The sequence below is a fragment of the Microcebus murinus genome, chromosome 16, assembly GCF_040939455.1.
Source record: "Microcebus murinus isolate Inina chromosome 16, M.murinus_Inina_mat1.0, whole genome shotgun sequence".
Lineage (NCBI taxonomy): Eukaryota > Metazoa > Chordata > Mammalia > Primates > Cheirogaleidae > Microcebus > Microcebus murinus.
Genome location: NC_134119.1, coordinates 17,502,432 through 17,525,955, shown reverse-complemented (window position 1 = coordinate 17,525,955; position 23,524 = coordinate 17,502,432). Strand labels below are relative to the sequence as shown.

The 23,524-nt window shown below is 35.0% G+C and overlaps 2 protein-coding genes across 3 annotated transcripts in view; one reads left to right on the top strand and one right to left on the bottom strand.

Moving 5' to 3' along the window:
* The window catches only part of MACROD2 (mono-ADP ribosylhydrolase 2), a 1,812,973-nt gene that overhangs the window by 265,858 nt on the left and 1,523,591 nt on the right, over positions 1 to 23,524 (top strand).
* Positions 5,199 to 22,086, bottom strand: FLRT3 (fibronectin leucine rich transmembrane protein 3). Of its 2 annotated transcripts, none has more exons than XM_012780843.3 (3): positions 21,821 to 22,086; positions 13,088 to 13,841; positions 5,199 to 12,122 (listed from the first exon to the last, which is right to left on the bottom strand). In XM_012780843.3, the coding sequence occupies exon 3, from the start codon at positions 12,068 to 12,070 to the stop codon at positions 10,121 to 10,123; it is 1,950 nt and encodes a 649-aa protein (XP_012636297.1). In that variant the 5' UTR covers positions 12,071 to 12,122; positions 13,088 to 13,841; positions 21,821 to 22,086; the 3' UTR covers positions 5,199 to 10,120. The 2 variants fall into 2 exon arrangements, with proteins under 2 accessions (XP_012636297.1, XP_012636299.1); XM_012780845.3 differs by having other exon boundaries at positions 13,642 to 13,841.

The following is a 23,524-nucleotide window of genomic DNA, read 5'->3' as shown; positions in this document are numbered from 1 at the left end:
ACTTAATAAATGGTCTGTGTAAGTTATCTTGAAGTGATGATACTCTCTACATTTGTAGAATGGTTTACAGTTTACAAAGAGCTTTTACCAAGATTGGCTAGGATAATACTCCATGATATAACTGTTTGAAGCTTATTCATTTTATTCATTCATCCAATAAATACTTTATAAGTGTCTACTAAGTGCCAGGCATTGTTCTATATGTTGAAAATGTTTAGCAGTGAAACAAGAGGAAAAAAATCCTTGGGGTCCTCATGGGGTGTGCATTTTAATGGCAGAGATGGATAGTAACACATAAGTAAAATATTAAGTATATTAGATAATAATGGCAGTAAAAGTAGCATTTAACTCTTTTTTTTTTTTTTTTTTTTTTGAGACACATCCTCACTCTGTTGCCTGGGCTAAAGTGCCATGGCATCAACCTAGCTCACAGCAACCTCAACTCCTGGGCTCAGGTGATTCTCCTGCCTCAGCCTTCTGAGTAGCTGGGACTACAGGCATGGACCACCATGCCTGTCTAATTTTTTCTGTATATTAGTTGTCCAGCTAATTTCTTTATATTTTTTTAGTAAAGACGGGATCTCTCATTCTTGCTCAGGCTGGTCTTGAACTCCTGAGCTCAAATGATCTGCCTGCCTCGGCCTCCCAGAGTGCTAGGATTACAGGCATAGAATCTAATTCTTATAAATACTGTGAGCTAGTAGTTAACCGAGTAGCTGGATATAGGGGTCCTCAAACTTTTTAAACAAGGGGCCAGTTCACTGTCCCTCAGACCATTGGAGAGTGTGCACTGTGGGCCTGGGACCCGTCGGCTGCTAAGCAGGACAGGCAGTGGTGGCAAAAACACCCGGAGGCAAGATAAATGTGCTAGGCGGCCCATATGTGGCCCTCAGGCCATAGTTTGAGGATGCCTGAGCTAGAAACATAATTGTGAGACATACAGTAGCTACATATTTTCCCATTATGGACTTTTAAAAAACTGTAAACTTATTACAGATCAACTACAAACTATTTTTTCCAAATTTTTGTATTTTAAAACAATGGTGGGATTTTAAAAAATTTAATGGTTAATATATATCACCAAAATTGATTAAATCTCTTCTAGCTCTAAGATTCTATGACACATTGACTAAAAGCATGGAGTAAATATAGATTCTAATACCTGTCCTTATGTATGTCTAGTAAGCATACTTTAAATAAAGCATTTCAATAATTCAAAGATTAATTTTTTACAAAAATTATTGAAAAAAAACGTTAAATATACTTGGCCTTCTTTACTTTTGTGAACTAGGTAGTAATACTCTTATGAGTTACATGACTCACTTGCACAAAGTCTGGGAAAAGCTTCAGTGATCTGGCACTTCCATTCTGTACACTCTGGCCCTTGGAAGAGACAGTGGGATCATGAAAGGTGTTGTAAATCCAGACATTGAGATTTGTCTGCCAACTCTGAATTGGCAGTTGGTTGGCAGCTTGTAGTTGAAAGCTACAAGAAAGAGAAGTGTTACTCTCAGGGTAGTTTGTGATCATTGACTATTGATGACCAGAAGTTATCATTCAGCATCATAGGGCTGTAAGTCTTGGGAGAAAAAGTCACATTTGCCCCATTAAATATTTTGAGATTTAATCTGAAAAGTCTTCTAGCTGTTAGTAAAAGGAAATAATTTTTTTCCTCTACTCAAATTTTTTATAAAGTGACCAAAGAAGTGTTTCTGTTCACTATTTATTTAAGAGAATGGGTAAGAATCCAAGCTTCAGGAGAAAACAGAATTTTTATTTCACCCTTTACTAACTATACAACTTTAGGAAGGATTACATTATAGCTTTAATATATTGAGCATCTTTTCACCTCTCTCTACTCATTATCATCATCCTGTTCCATGCTACTAATTTTTCTGCATACGGTAGCTGGAGTGACCAGCTACCAGTCACTCCAGTAGACCGTATAATAATACAGTAGCTGGTCACTCCAATAATTTCAATTATTACAATTGAAATCTGACAATCTGATCCCCACACAATCTCCCCCCTCCCTCCTCCCCTTTTACTATCTCTACCCTGTTAAAAACCCTCCATTGGCTTTCCCTTACACTAGAATGAAGTCCAGACTCCTTACTCAGGCCTACCTTGCTAATCTCACCTATGTGTTGCTCACAGAACATGAGCCACCTGACATCCTTTCAATTTTTAAACATACTAAGCTGATTTCCTATTTCAAACTTTTAACACATTCTGTTTTCTGTGCTCAGAACACTTTCCATCTTACTCTTCACATGGCTGACTCTTTATCCCTCAGGTCTTAGGTTTTCTCTTACCACCTTTGTTATGCTTACTCATAGCATCATGTTTTTTGCTTTCATGGCACCTGTCACAATTTTTCATTTTATATTCATTTGGCTTTTGTTTAACATCTGAATTCCTGCCCTCCCCCAACTATAATCTCCATGTCTTTTTGGTTTACTGCTGTAGATCCAGCCCCAAGCAGAATTATTGAGTAGATACTCTCAATACATCATTGTTAATGGTGAATGAATAACAAATCTCTATGACTGTTCAAAGTCTTAATTTGCTCTTCTGAAAAATAAGGATAATAATTCCTATCTGTAAAGTTACTGTGTGACTTAAATGAGATTAAAATATGTAATATACTTAGCACTGTGCTTGACAAAGTCCTCAACAAACGGTAGAATCGGCAGCAGGAGTAACATAATCATCAGGCACTTAATAAGCTCACTGTATGTGTAAGACATCACTAATATCTATAGAACATAGTTTAAAAAGAAAGAATTTTGTTAGACTTTGTTTTACCTAGTCTTTATTGGGTATGTACATTAACATTGGTCCCCATTGCAAGGGAATTGAAACATAGAATTCCAGCAGTGATTCCATGCTTTTTAATGGAACATTGATATGAACTAGCCTCAGCTTTGTAATGTAATTATCAGAGCCCCAATGTACATTCAACAGGGTAATTACTTTGGGTAGTAATTGCCTAGACTATCCTGCCTCCACTCCAGCCAGCTGTCATTGAAAAAGAAGCAGTGCTTTTATGTGTGCACACAATCAGTCTGTAAAATCCCATTATCCTTAACTTCCACACCCCTGTGGCTGCATGCTTCCTTTTTTTAATCGTCTTTATTCAAGTTGGTGCATGCTTCCTTTTGAAATCTCTTAAAAAAGAAAAAAAAAAAACTTTGAATGCAGCCCTAAACTTCATTTCTAATCTCATTTTACCCATATAATATAAAAATGGAATGGGGGTAGGGAGTAGAAGAGGTACATAATGTGATTTGCTTACCCCTTTGCCTGGAATCCTATGATACTTGTGATGAAAGTTTGCATAGGGAGAAATACTTCTTCAGTGTGCATTTTAAGATAAAGTTGGAGTTAATTCTGTTTTGATGTTCAAAGAATAGAGCAAAGTTAATTTGGTTATTATACTTCTTATTTTTCATTTGTTCATGATGTCTATACTTTTTAGAATAGGAGTTTCCACTGACCTCTCATGCACAGCAACCTTTTTACCTGTGATCATATGTTAGAATCCTATGCACAACACCCTTCCTTGTTCGGCTTTCCCGTTTCATGTCCCTTTCATGTCCCTTTCATGACCTCCATGACCCTCCAATTTGGCCCATCTCCTTAATTGCTTCTACTGGGCCCATTTCAATCTTTTCCTTTTTGGGTTCCAATTTCCCATGTGATTGACATTTTTCTTAGCATTCTTTCCACAACCTTGAATTAATTGACATTTGTTGCTTGACAATGATACCCTCCCTGTTACTTGCTCCATCTCTTACTACCACTATTTAATGAAACTATCAGAGGGGAGGGTTGTGGAATGTAGGTAGGTAGTCTCAAATTTTTTTTCCCCAACCCTAAAAGATTATGTTTCTGTCATCATTACTTAAAAACCTTTCTTCTGAAGTTTGTGTTGTACATCTGTATTCCCTAATCCTATCATTTTCTCTATCCTCTTCATCTCTGGGACATTTCCCCATCTTCCTTAGGACTTGCATTGCAAACCTTACCTTCATACCAACCCTTTCCATCTCTCTCAGTGACTGTGTTTCCTTGTTACCAATTCTTGCAAAACTATAGCTTCTCAGTCACAGCCTTTAACTTCAGTCATCTTAGAGTTACAGCTTTAACTTGGACCCCACCTCTTGGGCATCTTAATTTTCTTTTCCCCTATTAAATATGTTCCCTGTCCTCATTGTAGATTCCTATCTCTATATCCCATCTTATTATTCAGGTAATAAATAAATAAATTTAGGTAATAAATAAATAAATCTATGATTCACCAAGATTCCTTCACTCTCTTAACTTCTTTAAAAGTTAAGTAGTCCTAATCATTGTTTCTGTTTTCTTCATCTCCCCTTATCCTATCAATACCTTAGAGGCTTTTGCCTCATTCTCTGAAGACACAGCTTGCATAACCCCTGAGGGGCTCTTCCTTTTCTCTATTCAGTGATGTCCTCTTCTATGTATTTATCTTGATTACATTCTTGACATCATCCTTTGTTAATACTTTTAGTTACTTGGCTTTATAATATTTTCTTTCCTTGATTATTTTTCCTCCTCTATGACCCCCCTTTTTATATGTTTGGTTTTTTTGTTATTTCATTGTTTTGGATTTATCTCTCTCTTCTCCCCATACATGGGATAGATGTTCCTTTGGCATCTCTTTTCTCTCTCTGCTGACTTTCTATTGACTATCTTATCTGCCCACTAAACTTTAATAATGACCTCTTAGATATAGATTCCCTTCCCTGATGCTGAGGATCTCATTTCTAACCTCCTGTACACATTTCCAGAAATATAAAAGTACTTCAAACCTAAGGTGATTTTAATTTATTGTCTAAACTGGGTCATTATGGAGGATTAAAGAGGGTACTATTAATAATTAGCAGATGTGAACCTGTGCTGTGCTTATAGTCCCCCATTCAAACCCAGTATTTACAGAACACTCTGAAATCTTCTCTTCAATTGTTTTCCATCTTTATTAATTGCCTTGCCAACGTTCTGCTTACCTGTGCTGGAAATCTAAAATCTTCTTCATCTTCAACATCCTACTCTTTGCTATTAACATACATGCCTTTTGAATTAGACTTTTTTTTTTCAAAAAAAAAAAAAACAAAACACAAAAAACCCAATCCATTGGCAATGCACCATTCAGGCTCTTATTTCCTCTGCACAGCCTTCTAACTTGTCTTCTTGCTACCAGTTTCTCTCCATTCATTCTTAATGCAATATTTTTTATTCCCACAAAATGTTCCTCAAGTGCACTGATTGTTTATACACCTGCTCAAAAATAATTGCCAAAGAATATGAATGCAGACTTCTCAGCTTGGAATTCAACACCCTACAAAGCCTAACATTTTTTTAAAAAAAACCTTCCAGTCTTACCTTCTTCAAGGACCCTGCATTTCACCTTAACCAAACACCTCCTAAATCAGTGATCCTCAACCACATCAGAATCACCTTTTAAAAAGGTGATTTTAAAAAATTAAAAAAAAAGGGATTTTAAAAAATAGAAATGCCTAGCCTTAACCCGGGAGATTTTAACTTAGTAAGTTTATATTGTGGCCTGGTTATCTTAATAAAGACCTCCCCAAGTGATTCTGACCAAAGCCAGGGCTAGAAAGCCTTACCCACTCTCCTATCTCTGTGATTTTTTTTTTCCCACCATTTTCACTCCATGGCTGGTATCTGCTTTTCTTGCTTTCTCTTTAAATTCCTTTTTACCGTTCAACACCAGGCCTTAATTTTATGTCCTTCATGATGACTTCTTTGATCCATGTAAACAGATGTAATTATTGCATGTTCCTCTATGCTGCAACAGCTGTAAACTTTCTTTAGATTATATGTTTATGCCTTACAATCTCTAGACAGCACACCTCTTGAAGGCAAGGCTTCTCCTATTTATAATATAATATAAAAGGCACTTAGGAAAGGTCATTGGCTTGTTAAGACTATTTGTAAAGAACTCTGAAGTTCTTCAGAAAGTGATTGATAAATGTGAAGTTTTTTTTTTTTTTGCTAATTTAACCGTAAGTCCCAAAACAAAAAGTACAGTAGTTGTAATTTGAAGATGATGCTAAATTAAGATTTGCTAATCATGTTAAGTAGGAGAAAGGAATTAGAATTTTAAATGCCACTGCTGTTTTCAGCAGCAGATGAGCTAATATTAAATTCAGTGGGGGATTCATTCCTTTAACACCCACTCTTCAGGTGGTTAAGAGCATGTAGGTTCTTTGGATTCCTCGTGAAAAGTGTCATGTTGGCATGTAGCTATAAAATGTGTTTTAGTCAGAAGCTGTAGTTAGTAAAGCAGAGTTTTTTACTAGTTCCTTTGGTACAGGGGAATACTTCTAATAAATCAGCCTTGCTGAAAGATAGAGCATAGTATTATATTTAATAGGGAATGAGAGTAAGTGCAGTGATTTAATACAGTTACAAGTGGCTGCATCTAAAACAGTTTTTGATTTTTGTTAAACATTCAGCAAGGGAGTCATTTTTCCCTCAACTTTTTTTCTAGTTTTCCCAGTTGTATTCTTATTGAATCTATATGCTATATATTTAGGATAGGATGTTTTTCCTATAATTTTCTGCCAGTACCTGATTTGGAGTTTAGTTTCATCCATAAAAATTATGAACATTTAGTTTGGGACATATGGAAATGTGTGTATAATTTATTTAGTGTATTTAAGGTCTTGATATTCTACTGAAAAAAAAATATTTTCAAAGCATATGGATTTCATAGCAAGCCTAGGTAAAGAATAAACTTTTACCCCCTTGGTGCTCTTTGGATTTGGTGGTATAAAACATGTTTCTGGTTTATTCCAGGTAAAATAATAAAAAAATATATATGAGAACATACATAAAACTTTCTGTACTCAAGAAAGGTATACTAAGTGGAAAATGTCAATATAATCTCTTGATTTTTGGCTTGTTATAAACCATAGATTTCTAAGACTTTATGGAAATATCTAGCCCATTTCCTGACTTTTGGTAGAACTATAATTTGAACTACTCAAAACCTTTAGTAGCAAAGTCAAACTTCCTTTAGAAAATGTTCCACACATTCAATATTAATCACATTTGTCTTTGTTAAGTTGTTCCCAGAAGACAACCATACTCCATAACAGGAAGTCAAAAGAGAAAGTGTTGGGAAACATTTTGAAGGTGACATATGAATAATGAATAAGATTTCATAGTCAGTCAGTTGGAGATATCTCTTTGTCAGAATAGTAGAAGCAGTGAAACTTACAAAATCTCTGGGAAAACATGACAGACTTTTGTTGACCATAATATTAGTAACTTATATTTTGTAGAACATTATACAGTTTTCATGCATGTCATCTTATTTAATCCTGACAACAACACTGTGAGGTGAGTGGTACTATCCCATTTCAAAGACATGGAAACAGAGCTAGGAAGCAGTGGTTTGGTTTTAAGTACATACTTATACCAAGCAGTAGACCTGAGATTTCAAAGTCTTTTGAAGTTGTGTGTGAAAAAACAAACTCAAAGTGTTTTTTCTAAACTCTTACTCAACAATAATCAACATATAAGACTTCTGTGACCAAATGTATGGGGGATTCTCCCCACACACCAAGCAAGCAATCAATTCTGCAGCAGACACCAGCTGGGAGTCCTCTAATTCAATCTAATTTTGACACTATCAGCCTGGAGACAGCATTAATTCCCATAGGTTGGGGGCTCAGTCCCGCAAGACTATGCCCTCACCCCCACCCTTTCGGACACCAGTTACAAGTTTGGGCCTCTGGAACTTTTGACCAACTAGCTTCAAGTTGGGGTTCCCATGACCCCTTCCCTTGGGTTTGATTAATATGCTAGAGTGGCTCACAATTCAAGGAAACACATTTACTGATTTATTATAAAGGATATTACAAAGGATACAGATGAAGAGACGCATAGGGTGAGGTGTGAGAGTATGAAGAATTTCCATGCTCTCTCCAGCATGCTACCCAACAGGAACCCCTACTTGTTCAGCTATCTATATGCTTTCTGAACCCTGGCCTTTTGGGTTTTTATGGAGGCTTTATTATATAGGCATTATTGATTAAATTAGCCATTGGTGATCAACTTAACCGTTAGCCCCTCCGCCATCCCCTGAGGTTAGGTGGGCTCAAAGTCCCCAGACTCTAGTCATGCCTTGGTCTTTCCAGTGACCAGCTCCCATCATGAAGCAACCTAGGGGCTGGCAGCCATCAGCCAACTCATTAGCATACAAAAAGACATCACTTTGGAAAGTCTAAGGATTTTAGGAGTTGTATGCCAGGAAACAGGGTCAAAGACCAAATATATTTTTCACAGTGTCACAGATGCCAACTCATTCTACTACCAAAAGCCGATTAAAAAAATTAGTTTCTCAAAGACCACCTTAAAAAGTAACATAACAATGGCAGCAGTGCACATGAGAAGGAAAGACCCTGCAACCATTTTCCATCTATAGAGTGAATAAGTAAAATAAGAAGAAATGAATTTATACATGAAACACTAAACTCTTCAAAGTAAAATAATACACAACCTCAAAATATTGCTATTTATTTTTTATTTGTAGCCAACTTTTATTTTTATGCCTAGAAAAATACATGGGGTGTTTAGGACTAATGTGCTGGGCAATTTGCTACTTAGTGATAGTAACATAATCCCGAAAAAGCAAGCACAATTATCTGTACTTTTTTTTAAGTTTTATTCAGCAATAAGACCATAATTTTTCATATTTAAGGAAGTATGAAAAATTTGTCGAGTTTTAAAAGCTGAATACATGTAGCGTTGGATCAAGGCACATACAAGACTGGCCAAAGGGCGTACAATGCACTTTGGTTTTTGTTAAAAAAAATAGAATCATGGCAACTGAAAAGTGATATGGTTTTTAAACAAGTAATAGCTCACAATTCAGTAGGAAGCTAGAAAGAAATGTTACAAGTTCATTATGTAGTATCTGGAGAACTGTGACAGTAATGGGCAGTATTCCTGATCATTGTGAACGTAAATTGAACATTTATGTACAGTGTTAAAACATTTCACATAAACCAGATCTAAATTTGATTTCTAGTAATTATTTTTCTTTGAAATTTTCTGTTACTTAAAATATTACTTTCTCTGGAATGTTGAGGGGAATTGCTTATAGTTACACTACATTTTTAATATGTGTAAGATTTCTCTTTGACATCTTTATGATAAAAATATCATAAACACTAACAATTTTGTGGTCAGAATTTACTTTTCAGAAATCAGGAAGGTATAGGCAAAACCAAAATGCAATTTTGGTATTTGTGTTCATTATACTATAAAAGTCTAAGTTTTCATGTTTTCCTAAGTATACATTTCCCCCCTAACTTGGAAGTACACTTACATTATTGTTTTTGTGAAGTCATTTATTCTTAAAGCTTTGTTGACAGTGGCTTTTATAATGGACTTCACACTCCTTTTATGCCACCTGATGTCCTCAGTTCAGAAGATATGCTTAACTTTCTTAAGAATATCTAATTTGCCTAGAGCAAAAATGGAGATATGCAGCAAGTTTGATATTGCCCATTACTTCACATTTTGATTTATTGAATACCACTAGGATAATACAAATTTAATAATTGGAACATTATTTCATAACTATTTTTTGAAATTTAATTTTTCTCATTCAGCCAAGTTATTTTTTTTACATTTTATTAATACCAAAGTGAAAAATGGCCTGTGCTTATACTACAAGGATCTCATGTGAACGCAGTCCTGATTGTTCAACACAGCAAGAAAATTCACTTTCACAGTCAACAAGTCATCTTACTCAGTAGAACACAAAGTAAATGGTTTATAACTTCAATATTTGCAAGGAAAATACAGTACAAATTACTAAAAAATACTAAAATATAGAATTGTATTCAGGCATCTCCACTACATCAATCGCAGCAGTAACCTGAAATTTGAAACTTTTAATAAAAAGTTCTTAAATATAAATTATATGGCAAATGTACAGTACATTGCTTTTTTCAGTCTCTTTTTTTCCAGTGTTTTGCAGTAGAACAGGATTCCTACCATCACCTTCTTTAGGTTTAAAACACCTGAAACACAGTCTGCTGCAAGTCCTCCAGCATCATGAGTGTGAATGATCAGAGTCTGGAATACCACTGTCTCTGTAACTTCGGTTACTACTGCTTTCACTGTGATTGTTTTTGTACAGATTCATTCCATTAGGAGGAAATATGGTGTGTATTACAAACTCCTCCTTTGAGATGGGTTCATTACTTATTGGTAACATCTGAAAAGAAGTCTCCCTGATTTCCAGGATAGAGTTGTCCTTCTTAGTGCCAGCTTCTGCATAGTCATCCTTTCTCCTCCTCCCTTTGCTGTATGCACAGTTCCTTGAGAAGAGCGATCCATTCCTATGAACATACCAACACACAAGAGCAAGAAGGGCAATGGTCACCAGGGCCACAGCCCCACCAATAATGGCAGCCAAAGGTAAATTGGGGTTTTTGTAAGGTTCTTTCTCTTGCTCTCGATTGAGGGTGGTTGTAGGGTTGTACATTCGAAGGGGTGCAGTTTCAGTCTCAATACAAACAGGAGTTTCATCAAATAGGTAGAGGTTACTGGTTTCCATGGGAACCATGCATACCTTATAGGGTGAATCAGGCTCCAGGGCTGTGACCAAGTATTCACTGCGTTCCCCTGTTACAATTGTTTCTGTTATAGATCCGAATGCTGGGCTGTGGCCCAGTTTAAGCCAACTTAGTCTTAAAGCAGTCATGGGTAGAGCAAGTTTCCAAGAGATATGAATTGTGTCAGAGGTGACAGACTTCACAGTAATTGTAATTGTTTTTCTTGAGGGACTCCCTGTGGTTCGCTGATCCTTAATGAGCTTGGGGTTCTTAATATCTGGTTGTTTGGTCACTGGAGCTGGCCACTGTCCTTGGGCAGGAAACACTGTATTGGGTATTGCAGTGGTTATCTGAATAGTGCTTACAATCCCACTGTCTTTACAATCAAACAGTTCTGCATTGAGGTCCTTGATAGCCATCCCACGAACTTTTTCTGGGGCTTGGCACATGAGCCCACGCACATTGACCTTCACAGGTAGTGATTGTAACCAGTCACGTACCCATTTCATCTTGCACCCACAATACCAGGGGTTGTTGCGAAGAATCAGTTGGGTTATATTGTCCAAATCATCAAAGATACCCTGAGGTAAATTACTTAGGTTATTATTGGACATATCAAGTCGATACAGCTGCCTTAGGTAAGAAAAAGCATTTGGGGGCACCTGATTGATGTGGTTATCTTGAAGATAAAGCTTCCTCAGGTTTGTGCCTGGAAGGTTTACTGGTGCAGCAGTTAGAGAATTCCGCACCAGTGACAGTTCTGTTAAGTTAACTAGGTTGAAGAAAACTTTGTCACCTAAACCATGATTGTTCAATAGGTTTCCATCTAAAACCAGGCGTTTTAGGCTAGTGAGACCTTGAAGAGATGGTGATGAAATAGTAGATATTCGATTATCGTCCAAGCGTAGTTCCTCTATAGTCCTGGGCAAGCCCCAGGGTATTGTGCTAAGGTGGTTACGGGACAGAAAAAGCAGTCGTAGATAGTTGCTGTCTCGGAATGCTCCCTCTTCAATGCTAACAGCAGAGACAGAGTTGTCATCTAAGTGTAATTCTTCCAGATATGGAATTTTTGAAAGTGAATCATAAGTGATAGTCCTTATGTTATTTTCTTGCAAATGTAGCTCTTTTACATACTTTGGGAGGTTGGTAGGAAATTCATCTAAACTGTTGTGGTATAGGAATATTCTTTCTACTTTCAGCAAGTTTTTCAAATCTGAGGGAATCCCAGCATTATTTATTTGGTTGTTTTGAAGGTAGAGAGTTGTAGCATCCTCTGGTATTCCTGTTGGAATGGATGTCAGAGAGCGATCATTACAGTAAATGAAACCCGCATCACAGCGACACACAGATGGACAGGATTTAGCCATAACTGACAGAGGTGCCACTTGAAGAAACAGCCCAATTTTAGTCCAGATGAGGAAGATGCTCCAGGCTGGGCTGATCATGGTCAGCAGTGTTGAGGTCTTTATACAAGGTAGCTTCCGTTGCTCCAGAACCCTAAAATGAAGTGATTAAAAAAGACAGAAAACAATAAGACCGGTATATTGAAAATAGTCTTTAAAACAGATGTGGAAACTAAAATATCTATAATCAATTTTAATGTTTTAATTTTGGGAGGGGCATGCTTAGGGCTTATTGCTAGCTTACAGTGAGTACAATCATATAATCTCTTTACCTTAACTGTTTCTGGTATAAAAATTAGAAAGTATCATGTCCTAAATCCATTTTATTTTGAAATGCTAAATAGAATTACAGTTTTATTGAATAGTCTAAAGTATTTTTATTATACTTGATATCAATCTTATAACCAGTCACTGACTAAGCTAATCAAATTTCTAATTTTTTCTTAATATTCATAATACTTGACATAGAGGAATATGATTTGTTATATTTAAAGATAATTTTATTCTTAAAAAACAAATTTTTATGTCTGTTTCTTATTAGGCAAAGGACTAAACAGGTATAGAAATAAGTAGTAAAAAAACCTGTTCTCTTAGTATTCAGAAATAGTTGTATCTTCAATCTCAATAAAGCCAATAATTTGATTTGATTATTAATATTAGACATTGTTTAAAAGATATTTCTAGCAAGAAGATGAGAAGGAATCTTTCATTTACTTTTGAGAAAGAACTGCATAGCTAATACATCTAGCTAGTCTAAGTGGAAAATTCCATTTTGTGTTAAACTATGTCTTCTCTCTTTCCATTTTGTTATGTTTTATACTACATGGTTTAATGACTTTATCCACATTTTTTATTATTTTCTATCTCATAACATGTTTTCACAGTGCATTTATGTTTCTTCAAATTCTAACCTAGAACATGATTCAACTTTTCCTATGGCTAGAGAAGTATAGATTTATACCAATCTATTGTGTAATATAATCTCTTCTGTACTTTTAAGTGTTAATCAGCCTTTATAATTTTAGGCATGAAAATAAAATACTTTTAACATTTTCCTACCTTATTGAACGATGTCAGTAAATTTTGCGTGGGTGAATATCCAATGCACATATATTATTTTCCTGGTGAGGGGCTGGGACTTACAAACTTTTGTTTAGTCCTTGGAAATGTTCTTCACTGTTTATTCAAGTAATCCTATGCCGCATACACCTCCAGATCAGGCTTGCTGTTGTCAATGAACATTCCAGCTGCGGTTCAGCATGGTGGGCAAGCTCATTAAAGTAGGGGCCAGAAACAATTCAGCTTCCTGTTACTATGTAAGACACATGGCTTCCTATGTATTTTTTTTTCTTTCTGATAGAGTTTCTGTGTGAAGGTTCCTTTTGTGTAGCTTAATTCCCTTAGTGGAAATTGCCCTCTTTGAAATTCTTATTGGCTCTTCTGTGCAATGTGGTCAGAGATAGTAACTTCAGATCCTCATGAAGAAAGCCATTCATGATGCTAAGGCCTGTATAGTAATAGGTTTTTCAGGCAGTTACCCCCTACCTTTATTCCCATCCAGGATTATCCAAATATAAACTTTGTACAGTAGCTACATCCTGATGTATGATTACCTGCTGTGAAATAGCTATTTCCAGCTTTTGCTTCTTGCTGCTTTCTCAGAATTTCTGGTGCAGTCACGTGATATAAGAACAGGTAGTCTCTTTTAAGAGGAATAGGAAACAATTCAATTATTCTTCATGGAAAGAAAAGGAAGTATACTAAATTTCCTTTATATTTTTCTTCCTTAAAGTATACTGGAACTGAGCACCTCCTGTGAATGTAAAAGGTTTTAATGAACTATTAATAATGAACTTTAACATACTAGAGAAATTTCCTAGAGATTTAACTTCAATTCTTTCTTTAAGCAATACATTTTTTGTAATAGTAGTTGGTGGAAAGGGATAGGTTGACCTCTTTGTTTTTAGGCTTCCCATTTTACTATATAAATGAAGTAAGAGTCGAAGTTGAGACTGTCATCAAACAGATAATTTCTAGTGTTAACTGATTGTTGTCACTTTGAATTAAACAACTAGACTGTTGTCACTTTGAATTAAACAGAGAAGCAAAGCTTCATTCAAGGGGCCATGAACCCCTTCTATGCCTTTCCAAATACAGACCAATCTTTGGAAGTTTAAAGTCTATGCCTTTTAAATCATAGGCATAAAAGGATGACATGTTTTAAAAAAAAAGAAAACAAATACATGTCAAGGGGTGAGCAAATACATAATAGGGTTATTTTTGACAAAAATGCTAAGGTAACTTTTTAGACATTTTATAACATGGTTTTACAAAATTACACAATCCACAGTTTAAGGAGTTGAAAAGACTTTGTTTTAAAGCTTTTCTTTTGATTTGCTTAGCGCCTAGTTTGATTCCTCCAGCCGGTCTCAATTTTCCCAATTGCCCAATGTGGACATCATCACCTTCCGCTTTAGGGGTGCATCTAAGGACTACTTGATGATCTTGGAACTCTAGGCACTCAGGTGTTCTTGCCCCAAGGGTGGCATAGAAGCTCGAGTTATATTTCATTTTTCTGGAGAATACTATTGTAATTTTCTTTTAGCACACTCAACTTGAAAAATCTGTATTTGGAATAGAAAGGACAGTATTATTTCAATCCATCTCCTTGTGATGACCATTAGGAAAGCATATCAAAATCTGATGGGGCATTTCTCTCTAGGTTCAGACATGAACATGCTAATTTTCAGTAAGTTCATTTTGCATTTCTGAAAGAAGACTTTTGGCTTGACTCATGAGATGAGACTGATTTTAATGTTGACTGCTTTGCCCATTTAACATGCATGAAGATTTTTAAGGAGTTTGGGAAGCTGAGTACTTATCAGAATCAGTTATACAGGGTCACCCACTCAGGTATTTTCTATACACATAGGGAACATTTGGATATCATGATAATGTTTGACCCTGAAATTAAAGACTAAAGAAGTAGCAATTTGCTTTTCCCCCAGTTATTACCTAGTGTCCAACAAGGATAGCATCTGTTCCATAATTCAAATACTCTATTGAAAATGTATGTTAAATAAGGCCGTAATTTGTGTTGCTGGTTCTCCTTGAAAATTCAGTTTCTTTAAGATTGCCAACTAGATACCAACACTGTCTCAGACTATATTAACAAAAGAAAACTTAAAAAATTATAGATACATATAATTTATTATTTAGGCAACTTGAAACAAAAATGGAAGTTAGCAGATGGATAAAGCAGTCTCTAGTGAATATTGCAAAGTACCCACAGAGGAAGGTTTAAATGATTTATTATTTAATGTGAGGTTTTACTGTAATGCCTTTAGGGCTTTGCTCATTATTGTCGAATTTCAATAGTATATTCTCTTGAAAACTGTTGCTTTCTCAGTGTTTGAAAATGGAAAATTAAGCAGTTGAAATTTCAAAGTTACTTTTAAAAGAATCTGCTATAAATGTTTTTTAAACTTGAAAATTATTCAACATACAAAATAATGTGGTTAATTTAAGTTTAGAAAACAATTTTGTTAAATTGCACGAGAAACTAATTAAAAAGCATTATAAAAATAATAAGTGAAGACCTGCTTAAAATGTTACTAATAGTTGAGCATTTCTCATATTCCAGGGATACAGGTGAGGCAAGACATACTTTAAAGCTGAGATGATGAATCTGCTGAACAGGGATTTAAAAATTGATTGTTCCCTGAGTCAGTTCAGACCATCCTGTGTCCAAGGTGATGATCATAATGATAACCAGATATAAAATAACTGCCTCTTTTCTTGTATCTGAACTATATATACATTTCACCTAATCAGGCTCTAAGAATATGTATTGATTTTCACATTTTTAACCTAGAGAAAGGAAAAAAAAATCTAAATTGGTGTGAAAAGGAGGATTAATTTGTTTATTTTACCTGTTTTACATTTGTGAAACTGCTTCCTCTGCTGTTTGATATGCAAACTCACATTTGCCATTCATACAATAGTGGTAATAATGTGGGATTAACAGAAAGCCTTAAATCTCATTAAGTTCTTGGAAAATATCATTCTCTTCTCCCCAAATTGCATTAAAACAAAAGGCAAAAACATCAAACAGGTTTCTTAGGAGAGAAGGATACTCTTTCAGAAATGAAGATAATGCTTATAGCTCCTCTCACATGCCCCTACGCCAGTAAACTCAAAACAGTTCCATTCATGTTTCACTGTGTTTTGTTTTATATCTTCTCCTTCCCCTTTATATTTGAAAATATAGTACTAAATAGTTTTTTTCTTATTTTTTGTTTTTGTCATATTAAAGGCTGTAATGATCTCTCTAAAAATAAGCTATCCTACCCCCATGCTTAAATTCCCCCTTTCTGAGCTGGATCTACATATTCACTCACATAGAGACATTGCAGTTTAATATGAATGATGAAAAGAAAAATGACCCCCACCAGCATGGACACTGTGGCCAGGTTTCCACAATACTGGCTTCAGAAGCTTTCTGTCTGCATAGGCTTGAAAGAGGCCATTACCTCTGAACAAAAAAGGAATCGATCTTTTAGAAAAATATTGTTAATGGGGTAACTTGGGGGAGAAACATAAATGGAGCCCTGGTTACTTAATGCAATGTTTTAAAATTATTTTTTAATGGAATCATTACTTAAGTATATAGCACTTAAAACTGTTGAAAAAAGAAGAAAACATAATCACTTTACTGGTGAATCAAATTTTTAATAGGGATCCTTCTATTCAGTTTCTCTTTATAAATAAAATCGTGGACTTTTTTGCATTTATAATGTAATCATCCAGTCTGAAAAGCCTCCAGTTTGTTTCCATAATACACCCAAGAAAACATGTAAATAGATAAGGATGCTATCGTTTCGAGATATTTTAGGAAAACCAATATAATTTAAGAAGTTGTACCTGAATAGAAAACTGACATTTAAATAAAATCATGAACTTGAGGCAATCTACATGTTTATATGATTCTTTCCCTGCTACTACAGTATTTCGGAGGTGGGAATGTTTGAGATGAAAAGGTATGTCTCATGTTTTGAGACTATCACTTAAATTAAGATGAAGTTATATGATAATAGTGCCAACTTCCTAAATTCCTTATTTGCCATCTTAGATTTAAATTGAGTTTGATTTGACTTGTTTGATCATTACTCATTTTAAAAAAATCTTAATTCCAATATAAGGTTTTGAGATTTTAGTTTCTTTTTAATGATTTCTTAATGCTGGGAACTTTTAAAAAATATTAAATCTAAAAGCTAGAAAGACATGTAGAACGTTTAATCCAAGCTAATTACATTATTTTGAGTTAAAACTTTGAAGAAAAGCAGATGCTTAATCAAATTTATTCAGCTTTGTGAATATTTCTAGGTAAAGTGGAATTTATACAATCATAATCTGGAATATTAGGAAGTAATTTATTTATGAAGGCTTAAATTGCTGCTAGAAAGCCCAAGAAAAGGAACAACCTGTGAATGCCAAGTCTTTGCAACAACAAATGGTAATTGAAATTAACTACATATATGGTTAAACTGAAAAACTGGAGTACATCAGATTAGTTGATAGTGACAGCAAAATGCTTTCTAAGCAGCCTGTCTGGTGGTTAAATTTTCCACGATCATCAGATTTCAGGAAAGTTCCAATTCTTTTGTTTAATGCCAGGCAAGCAGAAGGACCTCTAACTCTCCTCTTGAGAGTCATGAAGTCTGAAGGGTTTGCTGAGAGGCAGAGAAGCAAGTCTGCCTTTTCATACTTGGTTTTATCCAGACTGTTTTCTAGCCTTAAGAAGGTTTTGTTTCATTTATGGAAAACAGAGGATAAAATTTCCAAAGCTAAGGATTTTTACTTTCTCCTTTTCTGTTACTAGCTGTTTTCCTCTATAGGTTTATGATAAGTGAATCAAATTCTGCTTTATTTATTTTGGCTTGTAAAGTTAAATTGAGCATCCTTAAAAAAATAAAAGACAAACTGGGATATTATCTTTCATCATAGTGAATGCTGCTTCCTTTTATGATATTAAACCTAGACTAAGTGAATTAGACAACAAAGATTTGTAAGAATGAATAAGATATTAATTTAGAGGGTGGTGAAGGTGAGCAGTAGAGAACTTGGGGAAAGGGGCATGCTTTAAGTTTGTGCTGACTTTTGAGCAATTGTAATGAAAAGTATGCTTACTTCTGTTAAACCACAAGCATTTTCCCATTACAAAATTGAAATTCCTTTTTAAGTGTGTGAGTAAAATTTGATTGATATGCTTCAGATTTTTAATATTTAAGTGTGTGGCAAGCACTGTGCTGGTTAGTGAGACCATCTAAAATCATAAAACACCTTGCTTTTTCACGTCCAAGTCAGTATTACTTAAACCAGGTGAAGAGGAAGATAATCAACAACACATAAACTGATCAATCCATAGTCCAGTGGCACACTTTAAAAAATGGTGTTTAACCAAATGTGGTCTGTGGGTTCTCTTCAAAGTTGCCACGGTAACTTGTGCACATGTAAAGTGAAAGAATAAAGAACAAAAGCTGTCATTGTCTCATCAATTGAGAGCGAATTCTCCCTCCTCTCATTTAAACAGACTAATACCTGGAGAGAGCTTTTTATACATTTCTAACACTTGATTTGATGGTAAGAAAGAGATTACACATATGCAAAACAAAACGTTAGCTATTATTTAAATTATGTTTTATTCCCTTTCTACTTAAAATCTATTTTCGCTGGGATTCTTGTATATAGATAAATCAAAGTCCTTTCTTATTCAATATAAACATGGCTTTCAAACTGTCTTTAAGACATTTTACAAACTATCTCTTTGTTGGAAATTTGTTTGTTGACTTTTGGTAAATTTTTGAAATGGTGGAATGTTAGAGTTAAGAAACATCCCTTTTTATGCTCTTAAGAGAAAATGCAGTTTTGTGGATTAATATCTCCGAGAGATTTACTTTAGAGTTTTTGCCCGCTGGGGGGTGGTACACTCTACCAGAACACTGCTTTCAGAAGCCGCAAGTCAGATGTTGGCTGCTGCTGGCCAGTTTTTCTCTGGTTTAATTACAACAAAGCCTCCCGTTGAGAACAGTGAAGGCCTCTGGGGCAAAAGGTGGGGGGCAAGAGGAAAAGGGGGAGATGAGGAAAGAAGGAGGGGAGAAATTATGGCCTCTGAAAAATTTACAGAATCTTATTTCCCTAGTTAACTTCATTTTTGGTGGTCTTCGTTTGACTTTAAACAATTATTTATAATGCTTTTTAAATAAATTCCTTTGAATAAAAGAACATATAATGGGGTTTATTCAGAATTATTAGCTTTGGATCTTGCCATTGATCACATTCTTTGTTATGCAGCCCACCCACCTTAAAAAGGGGGGAAGTTGAAAATTGAGTGAAATGGCAACTTTAAACCAAATATTGTTTAATATCAGATTAATTTAATATTGGTATAATGTTAGTGTATCAAAAATGAAAAGAAAGAAGTAACATTTATATAATATTAAGACAAAGCAAATACCCTGCTACTGATTTTTGGAGGGCTTAAAATTGTCAAAATAATCCAGAAAGCGGGAAAGCCTTAAGATGTGTGGCCAAGAAAAGCACAGAAAAATCTCTCTGCAGTGCACTTGCATGTTTAAAGCTGATTATTGTGTTTTTCATCTGGAGAGACTGAGTGTTCATTAGGGTCTGTGTCCCTAGGCAGGAGATGCTGAGCATAATTGGAGTTTCTATTTGATTGGGCAATATAGTCTAGAGAAGAAACTGGGTAAAGATAATTAATAGCTTGCTAACAAAGTCTGACAGCCACAAGATTTCAACCAAATTTATTTCACACTGCTTCATTTAGCTCTGAAAAAGTTTTGATAGAATTGGAGGCTCTTTAATTAACACTTGAAAGCAAAAGAAACATACCTTCTATTTTGCTGCCACATTAAGTTATGACAAATTTTCTTACTGTTTTTCTCCTTTTTGTAAAAACTTTATTTGCTGCCAATTATGTATTTCACAAACGTTATGTTTAGGAAATGTTTAACTGGGCATTTTGAACCTAACTATAAATGATTTAAGGGGGGCAGGTACAGAGAAATGAAAAGCCAATTAATAACTGATAGTTACACAGGAATACAACATTTATGAATTCATTATGTTTATTCATTAATATTTTTGCTGATCCTTGGACTTGATGTGTTTTGGCAGTCCCCTATTAAAAAAAAGTAAACTGTAATTTTTTTAGTTGAATACATGCAATCACATTTTTATAATCCTGTTTTTTATTTCAGGCCAATAAATAGATATATGTATGTGTGTGTATATGTGTCCAAATTAAGTGGTATATCTGATTTAATCTTCTCATGATTAAAACCTGGCATACAATTATTAATATTTGCAGTAGTTGTAAAATAAACATTATTGTGGTACTTTTAAAGGATTAATTTTTTTCTTTACTTGTTTCAAAAGAGGTATTAGTCATCTGTCACTTTGGGTCAGGCATAAGTGATTCTACCTGAAAACAGACAAATGCATTCTTTATGTTTATGCTGGTCAGGATATTCTTATGCAGTTAGGAATAAATGAAAGGCATTGCTACAGCTGAAGCACTTTTCTAGTGGTTTTATTTTGTTTCAGGCTAATAAGATAATATACATGTGCATTTTAAAGCAGATAGATTTATTAAGAAAATCTAAAATAACTAAATAGTAAAACTGGTTCTATAATTGAAAAATATCAAGGTTTTTTTTCTTTTTTAATTCTAAATAAACAGAAACTAACCCTCCAGATGGTGAGAAAATAGGGGCCTGTTGCACTCTTTACCTCTATGCAACCATTTTATTTCAGACCTAATTCAATGAAAAAAATTTTTTTGAGAAGATTTATCTACTTTTCAAGCTTTGTAGTATAAATTCGTTTCTTCCAATGTAAGATTTTCCTGTTATAAGTTGCAAAGAATGGATACTCTGCATATCCCACTTGATGAGGGCTCTACTCATTTATTTTTTCCCCCAGCCATCCCAAACTCCCATACATCAGGCATAGCTTCCAGGATGAGCTTTGTTAGTTTTTCTGAGTAGACTTAGCCATTTACTATGCTAGTCACATACTACACTTGCCTAAGCAATGGATTTTGGCTTTCTACTGAAGAGGGAATATGGTTTGGAAGAGAGTCTCCCTCCCCTCTTAGTTGAATTTACTAGTTTAGATTTGCAAGCCTGAAATGCTTGAAGCAGCTCAGGCAGGATAGCAGTGCAAGCTTTAAAATCTAGGTGTAGCTGTTAATCCTTTACAGAGGCACATAAGTCTCTAGGAGTAGCTTGGCTAGCTATGAGCAAGATGTATGCTTTTCATGTACTGCGTACTCATGGGCTGAGGGATTATTGATTTTCCTTCACAGTTGTAAAAACAGCAATTGGTGATCATACCACACATACAGTACACACCAAGTTAGCAAGACCTTTAGCTTTTCCATCTGTGAAGAATCTGTCTTGTATTCTTTAACATTTAACTTTCCAACTTGCTATTCTCCATAAGGCTCTTTTCAAATAGCAATTACTTGAGACAGAAAATATCCATTTATTATTTTTAAAAATTGAAAGAAGGTTTTAGGAAACTTCTTGCATTTGGCTATATAGTCAAATTTTTCTTTGCTAGCTTGCACGCACATATATTGCTTGTACTGGTGACAGAACAAACGTTCCTATTTGGATTCCTCATAGTACCAAGTCATTTCTTTCTAGAAAGTAAAACCAAGCAAACTTTCTGGGACAATTGTAAGAAAAAAATATGGAAAACACTTACCAGGAAGACGAGAAAAGCAATCCTATATACACTGCCGCCCGCTATTGCTGTAATTCCATTGATTGTGAATTGAAGCAATAACCCTCCCCCCTTTCCCAAGCTTTGCGTCCAGTCTACACAAAGCCAACGGCAGCTGCAGGCTGAGCTTGTCCTGCTTCAGAGCACTCCTACACTGAGAAGTGCGCGAGGGAGAGCATTCCAGTTTACTGCACACAGCCCACCTCCAAGTCTGAAGTTTAAAGCTTCACCTCGCAGTGGTTGAAGAAGGGGGTGATGTCATAGATGGGCAGGACTTAGGCAAGCTCTTGTTCAGTGAGGTAACTGGATAATCAGACAGATGAGCTTTGCAAACGCTAGAGGGGGCGAGAGAAGCCGAAATGAGGCACTCAGCCTGCCAAAGCTAGGATGCCATTTGGTTTGTAGGCAGCTCTTTGGAATCTCAACATTTTCTAAAGTTTACTACAACAAGGTAGTGGTAAGCACACTTACAAAAAAATGCAAGCATGTTAGAAGGATATTTTTAAGATCACAATAGAAAAACACGTTTCTTTTTATTTCTAAGCCATCTGTGTTGAAATGAAGTTAACCAAAATAAAATTATTTTTATTATTGACTGGTTAAAATGATGTTACAGTTATGGAAGATGTAGCCCAGTAACCCCAATTGTGAATACTTATGCAATACATGAATAGAAAGAAGGTACAAATAAACACATCACTGATTCATTTAGGGCAAGGAAAACAGGAATGCCAAATGGTTAAAAAAAAATGAAGTAAACAGTTCTTTTGGAGGTAAAGAGTAAGTTATTGTTCTATTTATGTTTTAGAAAATGAAAGTATATTTCATATGCTTATGTTATTTGTCTGTCTTCTTTATAACTTAGTAGATTTTAGATTGTCTGTATTTAAGGACACCCCCAATAAAACATTTAAAAAGAATTACATAAAATATTTTTCTTTCTATATGTTTTCGCTGCTCTGAGGAGGGGTTTAGATATAAATGTCTTATAAAAAATCTTTCAGGGTGATTTTTCTTGGATTAAAATTATTTTAATTTAGGTACATGAATAAATACTGGATAATTATAAAACAGAGATTATAAATTTCTATGCCTATTTAACAGAATTATAGACTTTTATTTTCAAATTATGGTTTTCATAGACTGGCTTCTGCTATTTGGTTAAACAATTGCTTTGGGCCCATAAGTTTTTCACTAACTAACTATTTCACTTTCTAATGCTTCTAGGAAGAATTTTATGTTTATATTTACCTGGAGGGCAATTTCCTTAAATTAATATCTTTATGTGCTTTATTCTTAGAGGTACATGACTTTTTAAAATGTCTTTTTTTAAGGTTTCCCTGAATGTTTCCAAAGGAGACCAGCTAATTGTTGTTCCAAGGAGTATTTGATTGTGGTTTCTTCATTGGATTCATTTAGTTTATCTATTTAAATGATTGATAGCAGTTTGAGTTTCTGAGGTCCCCTCCAAGAATGGGTGATATCAAAGTAGAGGTGAATGCTTGATAAGAGGTGTGTTGACCCCTCTTGTTCCATGATTGTACTTTTGGGGGCCTCAGAGGACAGATCCACCAAATCTGGGAGTCTTAGAATTCTATTGAATGTCTACTGAAAAGCAAATTTCTTAGAACTGTTAGGTAGTACAAGTTACACTGAGATGCAGCTGCTGAATTTTTGGAGGAAAGG